Raw genomic sequence first — 17,723 nt, forward strand, 5'->3', positions numbered from 1 at the left:
AGAATAAGAAAGGAGCTAATATCAACATTCAAGATGGCTGCTCCAGCGCTGGAGAATTTGGAAACGCAGTTGGAAATGTTTATTGAAAATGTTAGACAAATAAGAATTATAGTTAGTGATTTTCAGCCCCAGGGACAGAATGTCTTAAATCAAAAAATGTAAGTTAACCTTCATGGTTCGCCCTATTTTATGCAGCGGAGGTTAATTTTGTGATTTCCTATTGCTATTTTTAAATGTATATGTCAACAAATCAATGATTTCAGTATAAAATCCACATAATATTCATTTAGAGGAGGGTATTGTATAACCATATTTAGAGTTCATATGCATTTTTGGAATATTTTAGTTTGAACACTACATAAATTTCGTTATTGATCTCTGCAATACTGCGGAAGCCGTTGTGAAACTATCCTAACCGAAAGTAAACTGGGCTAACGTTTAGCAGAAGGCGTCCAGCAATTGTTTCTAAAAAATGTTACAATTTCAGTAATTCCTGTTCACATTAGGTGAGTTTGGGTTAGTTTAGGTTAGTTTGTTAGATTATATTAGTGTAGGAGTCCAGCATAATTTTCCATTTTTTATTTTTTTATTTTTTTTAATGGTAGAATTTCCCTTATTTCTGCTTATATTGCGTTAGTTCAGGTTAGCTTAGGTTAGATTTGGCTACGTTACGTATTTTAGGTCTAAGTCAGGGATGTAAAGAAGCACTCGCCTAGGGCGAGTGGTTCATCGGTGCGGGCGAGTATTTGATATCATACCGAAGGTAAGTAAATCATTTCTGTTGTGGGATATGGGCGAATAGCTTTTTTCTTGGGCGATTAAAATTGTGTTGCTTATTTGCATTCCTGGTCTAAGTACTTGTATCATCCATTTCGGCTTAAGCTTAGAGTTGCCCCTCCAGTTTCAAACCTACAAAATAGCAGTAAAAACATTAAAACGTGGAATTATATTATACAGACCCGTAGTAGTAGTTGTAGTAGTAGGAACAGGTTAGAAGCCCCGCAGGGTTTCGTTGGGTTCTGTTCTCGACATAAAATGGGCATGCTGCTGAATCATGAAATCTTCCGCGTTTTGCAAATAGTACCAACTTCCACACATCTTTCCTCGTATTAAACATACCTTTACTACCAAACTTACACATCTAAACATCACATAAGAACAAACTTAGTTTTCGTCTTACATATTTCTTTCCACTTTTTTTTTTTTTTTTTTTTTTTTTTTTTTAATTTGTTTGTTTCCCATCTGCACAACTGAACGCGTATTAGATATAAGGACAATGTTTAGCAGTTTTTTTTTTTAAGTTACAATCTCGATAGTTTCTGTTCACAGTAGGTTAATTTCCACTCTATTGTTCGACGGTATATTATTATGAGGTAATTCAACTGGTGCTCAATCCGTTTTTAAATGTCCAAAAAAGAAAAGAAAAAAGAAAAAGAAATATGAGTGTTAAAGGGACTACGTGATAATGACCTTGCAGAGAGATGCAAATCATGACAGTGCCCTCAATGTATATCTATAGCTGTCTCATGTATATTAAAGAAAACTTGGAAAATATCAGTAACCGAAATAAAATTCTCTGCTATAATACATGATACGGAGACGACCTCGATACGCCATATTTCAGGTTAAGTAAAACACAAAAGAGTTATAAATACACTGTGATGAAGATATGTAATCTTTTACCTACAGAAATTCGTGGTATGTGTAATAGAAACTTTGGGAAACACTGTAAATCTTGGCTCATTGAAACAGCTGGGTATAGTGTTTTAGAATTTGAGAAAGAATTAAAAAATAATAAAAAAAATAAAAAGTGACTTCTTTTGTACTTATAGATACTTAATGTATATATTTTGTATACTCTCTTGACGTTGTCTATTGCAACAAATGTTGTTTAACGACAATAAAATATTCTATTCTATAATTCAATTCATGTTAGATTATGTTAGTGTAGGGGTCTAGCCTTATAGAATTTCCGTAATTTCTATTATTATTAGGATAGTTCAGGTTACTTTACGTTAGGTTAGATTTGGTTAGGTTATGTTAGGTCTAAGTACTTGCATGTTCCGTTTCCCTCCAAAATTTTGAATTTCTTACCTACTTCTGGACCCCGTCTGCTAAACATTTACCAAATATAATACTAATATTCTTGCTTTGGGTTAAATGCTGTATCGCCGTACCAATTTTAAGAAATTTACCGGGTCAATTGGAGAATTTATTTAAGTTTATGAGGAAGAATGAGTGCAAGTCAGGTAAGAGGAATTATAAATGTTAAGAAAGTGGTTGTTTTTGATGTAAGCAGCATTGTATGTAGAGGCGGATGGACTATTTCGCGAGGGGGTACACTTGTTTTACTATACGGATTGTAAAAAGGAAAGAAAAATTTGGGCAAGTCTTTAATTTATAATTACATGGGCGCATGGGGGGGATATTCAAAATTAACAAAATATTGGCTACTTACCAATGAATCCTCCCTTGAAAAATTTAAATATTTTGACGTTTCGGAACTTTCAACTGGTTCCTTCCTCAGTATATTAATAAAGTAAAGTACAAGTACCAATACTTGCATAATCCTTGCACTTTCATATGAGCGCCAATCCACCATTTTTGGTGGAAAAAGATTATAATTACATGGGCGCATGGGGGGGGGGGCGCATAAAATGGGGTAATTAAGGAAACAAGCTTTAATTTTGATGTTTTTAATGTAATCTAGAGTAGCATGTGTCGGTATGTATATGAATTACTGGAGATGCTGTTTGAAGACAATATGTCTTGTTACACGAAGGATATTCATCTCATTTCAGATAAGAATATTTGTTCGTATGGTTTGACAGGATAATCCCTCAGCTTATTTGTTGAGAATGATATCAGCTTGTTCTGCATCTCGGATTGTTCAGGTAGTCACCCTGTAGCTATCTAGCTTGCTACAGGTTCAGTAGTACCGGTAAATGTTATTGTAATCTAATTAGTAGAGAATGGATAGCGTAGGCGTTGGTCAGATCTAAATCTGAGGTCCTTCTAACTGAGTGTGACCAGATCTAAAAATCAAGAAAATGGGACACTCAGGAGACTAGAATAATAATAATTTAACTCAATATATGAAAGCTGTAAAAATTGTACTACCATACGTAACTACGAGCCAGTATCGGGACTTTTTTTAAGAGACAATTTGTATCCTGTTTCAATTTTTCTCGGGACACTAGGCGATTTTCTGGAAGAAGAAAAAAAATCCTATTAAAAACGAAGTGTCCGGCCACCTTACTCTAACTCCTGATATTCGTAATGATATGAATTCTTCAAACTTGTTCTCCATTTTAGATTTCTGACCAGAGATTAACAAATAAAAATAAATGCTGAGGTGTTTTTGTCTGTATCATCATCATTTAACATAATTCACATGTGCAGCGCTGTGCCTTTCGAATTCACTTTATGGAATCTTGGATTGTGGAAAATTAAAATGTTTATACATACACATATAACAATACGTTTTTACGGTATTGGAAAAAAAAATCAAGGTTATATTAGATTTAATGTTCAGGTTGCATTAGCTTTAGCAAAAGAAAAGGAAAACACAACGATAAAGCTATTATTTATCATCAGAAGTTTCCAGATTCTTGTTTTGTGGCCAACCAAGAATAAGAGTCAACATTGTTCAGCTTAGTACTTTTAAGAAAAAAAAAAAAACTTCATAAATTCTAATTGTATAGATTATATTTGAAATTATAGAGCTAAATTTTTATGACTATTTATTCGTGCCAATTTATTAACAATTTACATCATAACAGATTGAAAGAGAAAAAAAAAAATTAAACATTTGCCTCCATTGTGGTATCTCTAAGATACTTTATCAACATTTTATAAAATGATATTGTTATATTGTTTTAACATATCCAGTCTCCAACATGATTCTCAAACATATCTCATTAATACATATAAAACTCATTATCAATCAAAGAATTGGCGATCCATCCCCTCTACTTATGTAGTTACAGAAGATTCTTTTACTTGGGCGTTCATTGCTTATAATGTCCCTGTCCTTCATCAAACAATATGCAAGTTATGCAGACATAGGCAGTATCATCGCTACTACAATTCCATTTTTCAATTAAATAATAAAAAAAAAAAGTACGAGTAGCATCATGTATTACTTTACGTTAGCCTATGCATCATTCGCATAATACATCTACTATGAAAGCACTACTATTAATGAAAATGATATATATATACAAATGTCTAGCGAGAACGAAAGAAAAGAAAAAAAAATCTACATATGCTCGACAGGGTCCAATTACTGAAACGCCTCTTTAAAGAATTATTATTATTTTTAACTTATTATCTCTGTTTACAACTAATTAAACTTATAGAGGGATGGATACGCTCTACTGGAGAATAGCAAGTTGAAAAACATTCCAACGTTATTGGTTTCCAACGAGGCAAATATCAATGTAGGCACGAACATTTAATTCCGCACTGTAGTTATGGCACGTTCAAAGTAAATATCTACCTAACTGAAAATAAACAAACATAGCACGAAATAGTATTTTGTAAATAGTAATGTCGAACTCCGGAGGTATGTCCAGAGTAAAGTTCTCCCACATCGGCACAGATCTATTACTCGCACTCATCAAGATACGATATTAACATCGGAGGATATGTTATATTCAATTTTTCCTAACTTACAAAACTAAATATATGGTGCAACGAAATGAGATCATACCTACGAAAGAAGATTTTAAACCACTAATGTATTAAAAGATACTATAAAAGGGCACACGACAAAATAATAATAATAGACACGTTTGAAATGCAATTTTATCGACATTACACGTATTGAATACGCACATGACAAAATATGGCAAGCACGGATACAAAAATACATTACAAATTAATATCAAAGGGACACACGACAAAATATAATAATAATAGACACGTTTGAAATGCAATTTTATCGACATTACACGTATTGAATATGCACATGACAAAATATGGCAAGCACGGATACAAAAATACGTTACAAATTAATATCAAAGGGACACACAACAAAATATAGGAAAGCACGCTCAAATCACAATTGTTACCGGTTCTACACGTAAGAAATGGAAATTTTATCTAATCTACATGCATGTATTACAAATACGATTAAAAGACACGTTAATATATATATCAGAGCACTCTCAAAGAAATTTCATCTTAATGTTTACGACTGACATACATCATGAAGCAATATTGAAGCGAATGAAATGAATTACGAAATACTTAAATTCTCAGACGCGGAATATTCGCATGTGCGTTCATGATAAAGATTTCCCAACAAAATAGCATATATCACATTGCAATATATAAAAGACACGTATTAAATTTGGAAACACGGGTAAAAGCGAATCTAACCTAATCTACATAGATATTATGGATCACACATTTGCAAAATTAGACCTAACCTAACCTACAGCAACTATTTCACAAAATAAGGCATCATCACGCGACATAATTCGAGACATAATTCAGTAATGTAGTTAACATAACCGATCTAATCTAAATATTCAAAATTTTCAAGGTACATTGCCATCGAAAGGTACGTACAAAGTAAAATATTACCCTAATATCAACATACATATTTTTCAAATTTACGTAGAGGCACACATAAGATTTAATAATTCAATTATACATGCTTGTAGCATAAGTGGATAATGACGATTGACAAGTTCAGAGACGCGTAACGCCCGCTAACTTAGTTACACATCCTGATTCTTAAAGATGCCATTTGCTGAACTGCTATACTGTTTATAAGAAAAATAAGAAAAGATGTTACCAGATTATCCGCAGGTTTCACAGAATAAGAGTTCTCAGATTGAGCTGGGCGATCAAACTTCGCAAAGTAGGTTTCATCTACTTGCTTATTTAAAATCGAGAGATGACTCCTTCGGTACACCGGCTACACACTCCACGAACGTAGAATATCTTTCCGGTCCGCCGCAGCAATCAGCTTCGATAAATTACATCTCCCATTCCATTACTGCATATGTCTAGTAATGGCGGAGATGACATTCGATGGCTTGTGGCCGAAAAAGGTTTCACTAAATTTTGACTTTTGTTAGACTCCTCCGTATCTATTTCTTCCTAAATAACATCTTAGGTTAGTCTAAACCACGATTTTTACTAGATTACAGGCCGAATTACACTTTTGGTTACAGAATTTCTAAATTTTTGAAGGAGCTAACAAGCCATCGTTTTTCCACACTGATATCTGTTAATTCACTACGTCATCTTACACTCGTAGCCAGGCCTCTATAAACGCGGTTTCTACTATTATATCTTTGATTATAATTCGCATAATTTTACCATAAATACATATCAACACAAAAATCTAACTATAAAAATCATGAATTTCTATATCTATTTTAATATCTAACTTACCGAAAACTCTATTCAATAAATAAATAATTAAAAGATTATTCTCTCCCGGCAATTATTTAGAAATTGCCATAGTAACGGAGAACTTCCTTTCACCGCCGAGCCGCCATCTTTTACACTGTTATTTCCACGTATAGCGATTCGAACGCCCTCTTGCGGCAATAACCAAAGAAATCGCCATGTTAGCAGTAATATAGTGTAACAAGTGACCATCGAGCTAATTCACAAACGAATGAAATCTAATAATAAAACTATATCAAAATATTCGGTAAGCTTTAGTTGTATCTAGTCTTACTTATACTAATTGTTCTAAAATACTGTATAAACTGTAAAGAAGCAGTCACCGGTAAGAGTTAGATTTAGAAGATTTCCGAATGTGTTTATATGCGTATATCATATCAAAATTGAGTGCGTGTATTCTTTTGGTGCCATTCCTTGTACTAACAATACAAAACAAATTAACATTAAATTAGTGTAGACTTACACGTAACGAAACTGAAAACAAATTAACATTAAATTAGTGTAGACTTACACGTAACAAAACTGGGCACAGTATTATTATGCGGGAACCAACTTCGACTTCAACCGGTACACATAACAATACGGATCCAATGTAAACAAACCAGTAATTGGTTTGTTACACACATTTATGTAAAGAATATCCCCCGTCACATAAAGGTTGCAGTATCAGCGTCTCCTATTTCATTCACATTTTACACAAAAATGGAATATTACAAATTTTAGGGCAAATTTTCAGACGGACAGAACACTTAATTTCTTTTATGCATTGATAACAATAATAAAATTTAATTCAATAGATTATTGATTCTTTACAGCATTGATAATAGGAACCATTTCAATATACGAAGAAACTGCTGTGATTTGATTTAATTAAATTTGATTGTTTAATGTACCTAGGTATTATATATTTAGTAGTGTGCTATTTATAATTTTTTAAAATTACTTTCTTTTCAGTCAAGCTTTAGTACAAGGATTGCAGGAAGTTGACAAGTTGAAAACGCAGGTTCAGGACATGAATGTACCTTTGGAAGTATTTGAGTAAGTATATTACCATCCTTGTAAAAGTTTGAAATTATTAGAAACAGTGGTGATTTTAAAGGTAACTTCCGAAGAATTCTCCCGTAGGAATTGATAATCTCCTTCGTGGAATTTTTAATTTTAGTTGACCCCTGTTGTGAACTCCCGTTTTTTCCACCAATTTCTTCAGTTCCTTTCTCAAACAGGGCCGGATCTACCGTATATGCAACACGTGCATTTGCACGGGCGGCAAAATCTGTCATAACTATATTATTTAAAATAAATATTCCTTGTTGGAAACAGGCTTCATAATGATGGTAGTTAAATTTCCTAGATGGTAGTTAAATTTAATAGATGGTAAGTTGACCTTCTATTTGAATATTACATTGATAAATCATGTTTAGGTTTAGGTCGCATTAGTTTAAGGTCACAAGGACAATGCTAAAGCAAATGGTCAAACAAATACTAGCATGAATTGCTTGATTTTTTTGTCAAATGCAAAGACTCAATTCACGATCAGTAGCGACCTGTTCCATTTGGTTAGTTATCACAGTTTTGATATGAAAACTAGTCTTGTCTTTGTCACAAAGAAGTTCCTTACCATTGAAGGTGAAAACAAGTATGTAGATGTAGATAATTTTAACAGATGTAGAAGGAAAATCAAGAAATAAAGATCAAAAGAGCTAGTTGCACTGGAATTGCAAATTAACATATTGAGATCGAAGCTCGATATTGAATTCTGTATAAAGGTTTACTATCTTTTCTCTACAGGTGTGTTTGCTTTATCATTCACTAACATAATGATTATTATTTAAGGGTCTTCACTACAGCAAAATTAAACTAACGCTAATTTTAGAGTTTTTCTGTAATATCTTCAAAACAAATAAAAATATTCAAAAAGCGGAAACTTAGTGAACTAAACAATACGATTTTGCATGTGATACCCTTACCACAACTCTTTTATAAGCTTTCGATTTGCAACTGTAGATAGATTTAGAATATTTTGTGGGTTCTGTAAATAGCGGCATACAAAAGGCAGATAGATGAATTGTGGTAAAGGTACCACATGCAAAATCCTATTGACTAGTTCACTACGTTTGTTTTTCGAATGTTTTTATTTGTTCTGAAGATATTACAGAAAATCTAAAATTAGCGGTAGTTTAATTTTGCTGTAGTGAAGACCCTTAAAGAATAAAGACAAATACAACGGATTGTATTTATAGTGTTTAGGCCTTTCTGAGTGCGAGCGCACGTTCCCTCCTATTTGTTGTTCATGGTGGAGTAGCATATTTAAAATCGTGGCTCTTAAAGTTTGCTCTTTCTGTAGAAAGGGGGGCGGCAGATTGCCTAGGGCCGGCCCTGTTCTCAGGAAAACTGGTCTCATTGCTGATCCAGCGTGCAATATCCAGGATGCACTCCTACAAATTGCAAGCTAAACATATTGTCTGTAGTATATTTTAATTTCCACTATATCATAAACTAGTTTTGAGGTAAACAATTCAATATGCTCCGCACTCAATAGTTCAAGGACTTAGTTTGAAAGTGCAGTGGCTGAGTAGTAGAACGCTCACATGTGATGCTTTAGGGGATTTGCTTCGATTCCAAGGAGGGTGAATTAATTTAAATCAATCTGATTTAAATCACTTGATTTTTTAAAAAATAAAAATCGTAGATTTAAATCAAATTCCGAAATAAATTAATTTAAAGTGAAAATAAGTAAGATCCCGTTCCTGTTCTGTTATTCCGATTATGGAAGATAATAATCATAATCCAATGAGACTCCATGTATGTACAGCACAATATGAAAACGAGTGTCATGCAGAGGATGATTAGAGAATATCCCGTTTTGAACGGGTAACGGGAAAATCCTGTTTTCTTCTCTTCGTAACATAGGGTTTTTAAATCGTTAACTATTCAGACGGAGAAATCACCATGGACGTTTAACGCGAAACTTTTTTTGTGTCCACGTCTATTTGTTTGCTTCCAGATAATAGAGGTTGTATTTAGAGGGGTCCAGTTCCCTCTCCGAAACTTTTTAGGTTTTATAACTTCAGGCGAAATTTACGTATTTTATATGAATTTCGTGCTGCAAGCTAGTTCCGACTTTTTAAAAATATGCCGCTGCCAAATATCAGTAACTTTTGTGAAAAAAATGTCACGCTGATAAATGTTGCTCTACTTTTTCCTTAATGCTTAAGAAACATTGTTTGGGATTGAAATAAGTTAACGATTGGGGATTAATTCAAACTTCAACCCCAATACTTTCACTTAAATGGCATAATTAGCATGTAATATAATTTCTTTTTCTTTTTTTTTTTTTTTTTTTTTTCAATTCGCGTCGTGTATTATACGAGGAGAAAGATTTTATTTAAATGAAGAAAGATCGATTTAAATTTTAAAAAATCAACAAAAATGATCTTTTTAAAAAATTATGATTTTTTTTCACCCTGATTCCAAGTCATGTGAGTTTATGGGGAACAACACTAGATCCGTAAATTTTCTCGTAGTTCTTCCGTTTCCACCGACCTGAGAAAGCCAGGGAATTCAACTTTAAAAAGCTAAAAATTCTGGAAAAGACAGGGAATTTCGTGAAAAGCTAAAAATCTGGAAGAAATCAGGAAAGTTGAAGTAACGGTTTTTTTGATTCGCAGAACTCATTTTGCCTTAACCTGTCTATATGGTAGGGAATATTATACGAAAGAAATTACTTTGTCTTGCAAAACCTTCTCTACCTACAAACACTATACAGGATGTTTCAAAACAACACCAAGATAAGACGAAAAGTATAGACCAACTTGGGTCCACAAATGCTTCCTTTCGGAGTTACATGCTGCCGAAACCATGAAAAAATGAACTTTAAAGGTCCATAGCTCCAAAACTATCGGATGCACCGTAGTCGGGTCAAGACTTCACTTAGGAACTAATGTGTGTCCTACCCAAAAATGCACATTTCAGAATTCTAAGGTACATCTGCAACAATTTTTATAGAGATAGTTTGTGACTACTTCAAATTATATGTCCGTAGCCAAACTCCTTCTATAAAAATTGTTGTGGAAGTACTTCAGGATTCTGAAACATGCATTTTTGGATAAGACAGACACATATTAGTTTCTAAGTGAAGTCTTGACTCGACTACGGTAGGTCCCATAGTATTGGAGCTATGGATCTTTTAAAGTTCATTTTTTCATGGTTTCGGCAGCCTCTTAACTACGAAAGGAAGCATTTGTGCACCCAAGTTAGTCTATACTTTTCGTCTTATCTTTGGTGTCAGGAATCCCTCTCAAACGTTGTCAGTGTTGTTTTGAAACACCCTATATATAGGTTTCTATACTTGCATAGTTAATTAGAAACCCTCTGCTCAAAAAACCAAACAAAAAAAGTTTGTCTTTTTACAGTATATATATACTGTTCAAAAAGTACCGAATCTGGTTGGCAAAACTACATTTATTGATTTGGAAATCCGAAACACTAATACCCTTCAAAATAGTCTCCCTGGTAATGCACATGCCTCTTCCAGCGCTCTCGTCAGTATTGAAAACACTTCTGGAATGCACCTTTTGGAATGGTGAACAACCGTGCCGTCGCATTTGCATGTCTTCTCTTGACTCAAATCGGGTCTCTGTCAGTGGCATTTTCAGCCTGGGAAATAACCAAAAGTCAGACGGAACCATGTCGGATGAGTAGGGAGCCTGATGATACACAGGAATGTTGTATTTGGCGATGAAAGCCTGAATCAAATTTCACGGACACTCATACAGAAATTCTCGTTCAAAATTGAATGTACCAATCCCATTGAATGGTTTCCGGTTGCGAATCGCCAAGCTTTTGGCAAAATTTGATGCAATATCGCTGTTCAGGTTTTTCTGTCATTTTACAAAAAGCAGAAATTCAACGACCGTTCACTACACATTTCACTCGTTGACCGACTGCGAGCGACTGACGCTGTTTGCGGGTGTGAAAAAATTCATCACTACACGTTTCACTCGTTGACCGACTGCGAGCGACTGACGCTGTTTGCGGGTGTGAAAAAATTCATGATTGCGCATGAGTGTTCCCTTTACATGTACACTGAAGAAGGTCTCCCGCACTTCATTGGTTTACGCGGGGAAAAAATAAGGTTCGATACATTTTGAACATTCCTCGTAGATCCAGAAATCCATAAATAGCGACCTGTAAAAGTCAGGGAATCTGTTCTAGCTATAACGACCACTAAATGTATATTGCTATGAAAATCACCAGTTTGTAATTAGCTTAATGATTGTTCTGCATATTTTATATGTCGTTATAGCCCTCAGTCCGTATATTTACATAATCTAGGTTACTGTTCTATCAAAATCCATCTAAACACTTCATTTAGATATTACCTTTTTTATTGTAGTACGTAATAAATTAAACATTTACACACTTTTAAATATTGTACATGTATATATCACAAGATGGATTCTCTATATATTATATGTTTTCCGTTGCTATGACGACTTACAAAACATGTCATATCACTATCACAACAGAACATCAATCATAATAACAGAAAAGAAATTCCATTTATTTCTCTTTATATTTCCTTTTTCCTTTTGAACAGCTTGTGCCTATTTTAAAAGCACATTTTGCCCGTAAATACAAGTTATTATATAAAAATTACACAATACCGTTACATAGCCAAATAAGTGGGAATCGTGATCATACAACTCCTTTAGCCTAAAGGGCATAATAATGAAGCCTTAAATTAAAGATTTCATTTCATAAAGATTACTTAAATAAAAATTTTCGTTTTGTTGCTTACAGACACTATTGAATGCATATTAAAGTATTCAAATAGACAAAAAGAGCTATAACACCCATAAAGATTAATTTCACAATTTCAAGGCATAGTCGCCTCTCCTTCCGTGTACCTGATTATGTTTAGCTGGTAAACGGATACGATATTATAGAGATTTGTGACAGAAGAAGAGCGAGTTTGCCTTGAAACTACTTGTGAGCTTAATCTTTATAGAGTATGACTAGGTTGCAATCACAAATTCAGCTCCTTGCTCTTAATGGATATTCTTTTGCCTCACTAGATTGTTTACTTGAAGTAAATTTGATTACATGGTAGATATTTTTATAAATAACGTAAGAATAATACTATGATAAACTTATTCCTTACTGAAGGTTTGTATTTTTGTCAGTTTCTTGTTTTCAATGATGGCTTTCTCTTTAGCGTCAAAATTGAAATCGTGGATAGCTATGGATGACGCTTATACCACAGACGGTAAAATTGTTTCTTTGTTAAGTATGCGATAAGAAAGTGGGCTGTTCAATGAAGTCGCAATTGGATCAGCACATGAAAACAGCTATTCACATGAAAAACAAGGTGTTACAGCGTGCCGCAAAGCAAAAACTTTTAACCCAAACAACACCAGCATCTGAAAACAGTGAATTTTACAAAGACCTTGCCAGTGCGTTCATAGCAGCAGACATACCGTGGTACAAATTGCAAGTTCCATAGTTCGCGTCCTTTTTGGAAAAATATTGCAAGAGACATTCCTGACGAATTTACTATCCGCAAGAATTATTTGGATGTGTGCTATGAAGATGCTATCAAACACATTCGAGCTGAAATTGGTGATTCGCATATATGGTTTGCGGTGGATGAAACTACAGACGTATTAGGACGTTTCGTTGCCAATCTGGTGGTAGGAAAGCTTGACCATGATTCTCCATCACGACCATTTCTGATCAGTTCAAAAGTTTTGGACAAAACAAACAATTCCACAGTTGCACGTTTCGTAAATGATGGACTGAGAGGGTTGTGGCCACAAAGTGTTCCTGCAGAAAAAGTGCTTCTGATGTGTTCTGATGCTGCGGCGTACATGTTAAGAGCTTCCGATGAGCTTAAAGTGTTCTACCCAAACCTCATTCATATGTGCTGTTTGGTCCATGGATTACATCGTGTAGCAGAGGAAGTGCGGATCAACTTCCCTGAAGTCAATGAGCTTGTGTCTTCTACTAAGAAAGTTTTTGTGAAAACCCATGGTCGTGTGGCTGCAACAATATGCTACCAAATGTGTCGCTACCACCGCAGCCTGTACTGATACGGTGGGGCACGTGGATACAGGCTGTTAACTTCTACAGTGAAAATTTTGATGCTGTTAAGTCAGTTGTCACCACATTTCCTGCAGAGTCCAGTGCAGCAGTGCGTGATTCTCAAAGTGCGTTCAAAAATCCTGTTGTTCAATGTTCACTAGCGTACATTGCAAGTAATTTCCGGTGGGTTGCAAACGTTATCGAGAAACTAGAAACTTCAGGACTTACTTTGAAAGAAGCGATGACAACAATGGATGATGTGGAGAAGAAACTTAACATTGTGCAGGGAGAAACAGGTGCGAAAATTGCCCGGAAGTTCCGGTCAGTTTTGAAGAGGAATCCAGGATACCTAACATTGAGGACTGCATGCAGGATATTGGATGGAGAAGAAACTGAGGCCCCTGAGGAAATCAGCCCTGGAAAACGTCATTTGTTGAAGTTCGCGTCTGTCACTTCCTGCGACATGGAAAGGTCTTTCTCAGCCTATAAAGGGATCCTGACTGACCAACGACTCTCTTTAGCTCCTGAACAATTGGAAAAGTATGTAGTGGTTTATTGTGCATCAGCAAAGTAAGCGCTTTTTATCTAAGTTTTTTTTCATCATATACAATAATGTGGTTTTCATTTTTCTGTGAGACAATTTCATTTGTTACTAGTGAAAGCTTGAAGTATCTGTGGCAAGTTAGTGAATATTTTGAATACCATAATATAAAATACTTAGTGGTTCATGGTGCGCTCCGAAACTAAGCGCTCATTATTTTAAATAATATTTTTTTCTATTTCGATATTCAATAATGTGATTTTCATTTCCCTACTAGACAATTTCATTCATTCTTTAAAAAAAAAAAAAAAAAAAAAAAAAATTAAACGTATTTGTGTCAAGTTAGTGACATGAAGTGTTTGAATACGCAGTTCATTATATAAAACATTTAGTGTTTTATTTTTCGTCTGGAAAGTAAGCGCTTTTTGTTTTGAAGATTTTTTTTTTCTATTTTGATATACAATAAAGTGATTTTCATTTCTCCACGAGACAATTTATTTGTTCTTAGTGAAAAGTTGAACGTATCAGTGACAAGTTAGTGACAAAGTTTTTCCATTGCGTAAAATTATTTAGTGGTTCATTGTTCGTCCCAAAAGTATGTTTTTTTTTTTTTTTTTTTTTTTTGTTTTGTTTAAATAAATATTTTTTTATGTTTATATGTTCAATAATGTGATTTTTTTACTTCTTGATACATATTTTCATTTGTTTCTCCTGAAAATTTGTACGTATCTGTAGGAAGTTATTTACACTTGTTAAGCTTTTATTACATAAATATGTTACAGCATATTTATTAGCTAAGAAAATAGCACAGACACAAAGTAAACACGAAAAAATATTTTTACATATTTTCATATTTTTAACATATTTCTTACATATTTCATTGATTTTTGTTACATATTTATGTACATATTTCGGTACTTTGTACTACATAAAAATCCGGGCCTTATATATATATATATATATATATATATATATATATATATATATATATATATCACTGAACGTTTTATCGATATACAGGGTATTCTGTTCAAATCCTCGTAATTTCAATTAATCGTAGAAAAGAAAGTATAAATTATAGGGGAATGTAATTTCAAAAATTTCAAGAAGAATTTATAAATTGTATTTTACGCAATAATACACATGTAGCCGCGTGTAGCCACATACCTTCACGTGCACCATTGGTAGCATAAGAACTGTATCTTGTCTATTAAATTTCTTGCCGTGTTTTCTCCAACGTGTCCGCTGTTGCTGTTACAATCATATCTTTGATCCAAGTTTATAACTCCTGGGTATTATTCAGTGAAATCGCGAATATAGGATACTTGACGTAATTCCAGAGAAAGGAGTCCAGCGAAGTGAGATTTGATGAACGTGGTGTCAACCATGGATTCATCGCGTCCAATCCAGCGATTAGGAAATGTCGAATTTAAGGACAGCCGAACATCCATATTCCAGTTGTAGAAACTCCATCGTGTTGGAAAATGATGCCCGGTACTTACCTTGGGACACATGAACTCTCCAATAAATACACAAGGCCTTTTACTGTATCTTCGGTGGTAAAAGAAAGAAAGAAAGAAAAAAAAAGAAAGAAACTGGACCAATGATCCTGCCTTCATTAGACCACAACAAACATTCAATTTTGGGCTTTCGCGGCTGCACATGTGTGTTTTTAAATTCCCAGGTCGGTACGTTATGCCGATTGGCAATCCTTAACACATAAAACGTTGATTCGTCTGAAAACTGGACGTTGCTAAGGAAGTGAGGATTCATACCGATACGCTGTAACATTTCCATTGCAAATTATTTGCGACGCGGCTCGTCAACTGGTTTCAATTGTTGCACAATCTGCACTTTATACGGATACATTCGAACCGCTTGTGCAGAACTGGATGTACTGTTGTTAGAAGCACATTGAATTGTCTAGATGCCTTGAAACCTCGCTCGAACTTCGTACACATTTTCATCTGACATACGACACCGAGCTCCACCAGGTTGTTTTAGGACACTGCCGGTTGTTAGAAACGTACTGACCCACAACTTAATTGATTTACCATTAGCTGCAACTCCTCCGTACACTCGTTTGAAATCACGTATTTTGTCTGAGCATCCTACACCACTATCTGTGCGCGTTGTGCGTGTTGTTCAACAGTTCACATTTTCAACGAACTCAAAAAGTTTGTTACTGAATTCTCTATGTCTGTGTGTGTGTGTGTGTGTGTGTGTGTAATTTGCGTTTTTTTCTTCTTCTTCAATTTTTAGTCCTCCATTCGATAGAGCATCAGAACCTATCTCAAACAAGTGATGGAATTTTTCGCTTCACTTTTACCGTTCCCGAGATATTGGCCAAAAAATGACCGATTTCCAGAGGTTTAAGGAGCCGTATCTCGGAAACCATAAGTTATAGAGATATCATATTGGTGTTGATCAATATCTAAGAGGATGGTGAACATTTTGGTACCAAATAGTAACCGGTGGCTACTGGCCAACTGACCACCGTTCACCCAGATATTGGCCAAAAAGTTCGAATTTCGGGAGATTTAAGGAGCCATATCTCGGGAATTGTAAGTCATAGACAGGGTGCGAATTACCGGGGGGATGAGGGGGATTTTTCCCCTCAATCACATTTTGTTCCCCCCCCCCCCCAAAGAAGTCAGCTGAAGTATCCCCACCGGGGATGCTCGCTTTCCCCCTCAAACTATGCTTAGTGTAACTCCAAATTTCACTGATTTTTGTTATTTCTTGTAAATTTAATCTTCTAGCTGTGTTTCGAAATGATCGAAACTGTTCAATTTTGGTCATTTCTACTTACCACCTAATTACCCACTATTTTCAACGTTGTTTAGTAGAACTATATTATTATGACTACGGTTATTACTTGCAACTGTACCTTCGTACCCTTCAGTTCGTCATCGTTTGTGAATTTGAATGTACTAATTGCGTATAACAAAGCCACATATAGATTTATAAATGTTCTTAGCGGTTGGCCAAGAAGAAGTAAACTAATAGCTTCTTCTACCATACTTGGTGAAGTTCGGATATGTCTTATTCATCCTCTATATTTGTATCGATTATCATCTTATTTTAATTTTTGTTATAACATGTTATTTCATTTTCCAGTGTACTCTTTGTTAGCACATGGTCTTCATTCCCTAGTAGGTTGTGTGTATGCAACTCAAAAGTTGCATTTAATTTGTGATAATTAGCATAGTAATCACTGCTTTTACAGTTTACGGAAATGAACTTTTGAAACTGTACTCAAAATCTGAGATATAGGTATTCTCTCGTAAGCATATGTTAACGTACACGCTGGGGGATACGCTCCTAGTGAGCAGACATGTTAATGAAGGTGATTTTTAGGTGAATAAGCGAATAATTCAAGATTTGTTTCAGCATTTGTTAATACGACTGGTTCTCCGTGTCATTGTCCGTGTCTGTATAAGCATTTCAACTGGAGCGGGTTTTTTTTTAAAGTTAACCCTTCATTTTTCCATCTTTTCGCTGTACAGTTTGCTGTCCACGCAATTAATGTTGTCTGAAAAACTTCAGTGTAATGTTTTACTTTATTTGAATAACGTAGCCCATAGTGAATCAACTCATCTTCAACCTAACAGTAAAGTAATTTTTAAGTGTTGACTTTCCGTGCCCATCACGGAATCGATATTTGGAG

General features: G+C 34.6%; 1 protein-coding gene across 1 annotated transcript in view; it reads left to right on the forward strand.

The window, feature by feature from the left end:
- Positions 1 to 17,723, forward strand: part of MED10 (mediator complex subunit 10) — a 19,490-nt gene continuing 1,767 nt past the window's right edge. Inside the window, exons 1-2 of the mRNA XM_081746225.1 lie at positions 1 to 158; positions 7,384 to 7,467. Of these exons, the coding sequence (XP_081602351.1) occupies positions 34 to 158; positions 7,384 to 7,467 (209 nt within the window). The 5' untranslated portion in view covers positions 1 to 33. The remainder of the gene's footprint in view (positions 159 to 7,383; positions 7,468 to 17,723) is intronic.

Source organism: Thermobia domestica, chromosome 18 (genome assembly GCF_964235325.1).
Source record: "Thermobia domestica chromosome 18, izTheDome1.hap1.1, whole genome shotgun sequence".
Classification (NCBI taxonomy): domain Eukaryota; kingdom Metazoa; phylum Arthropoda; class Insecta; order Zygentoma; family Lepismatidae; genus Thermobia; species Thermobia domestica.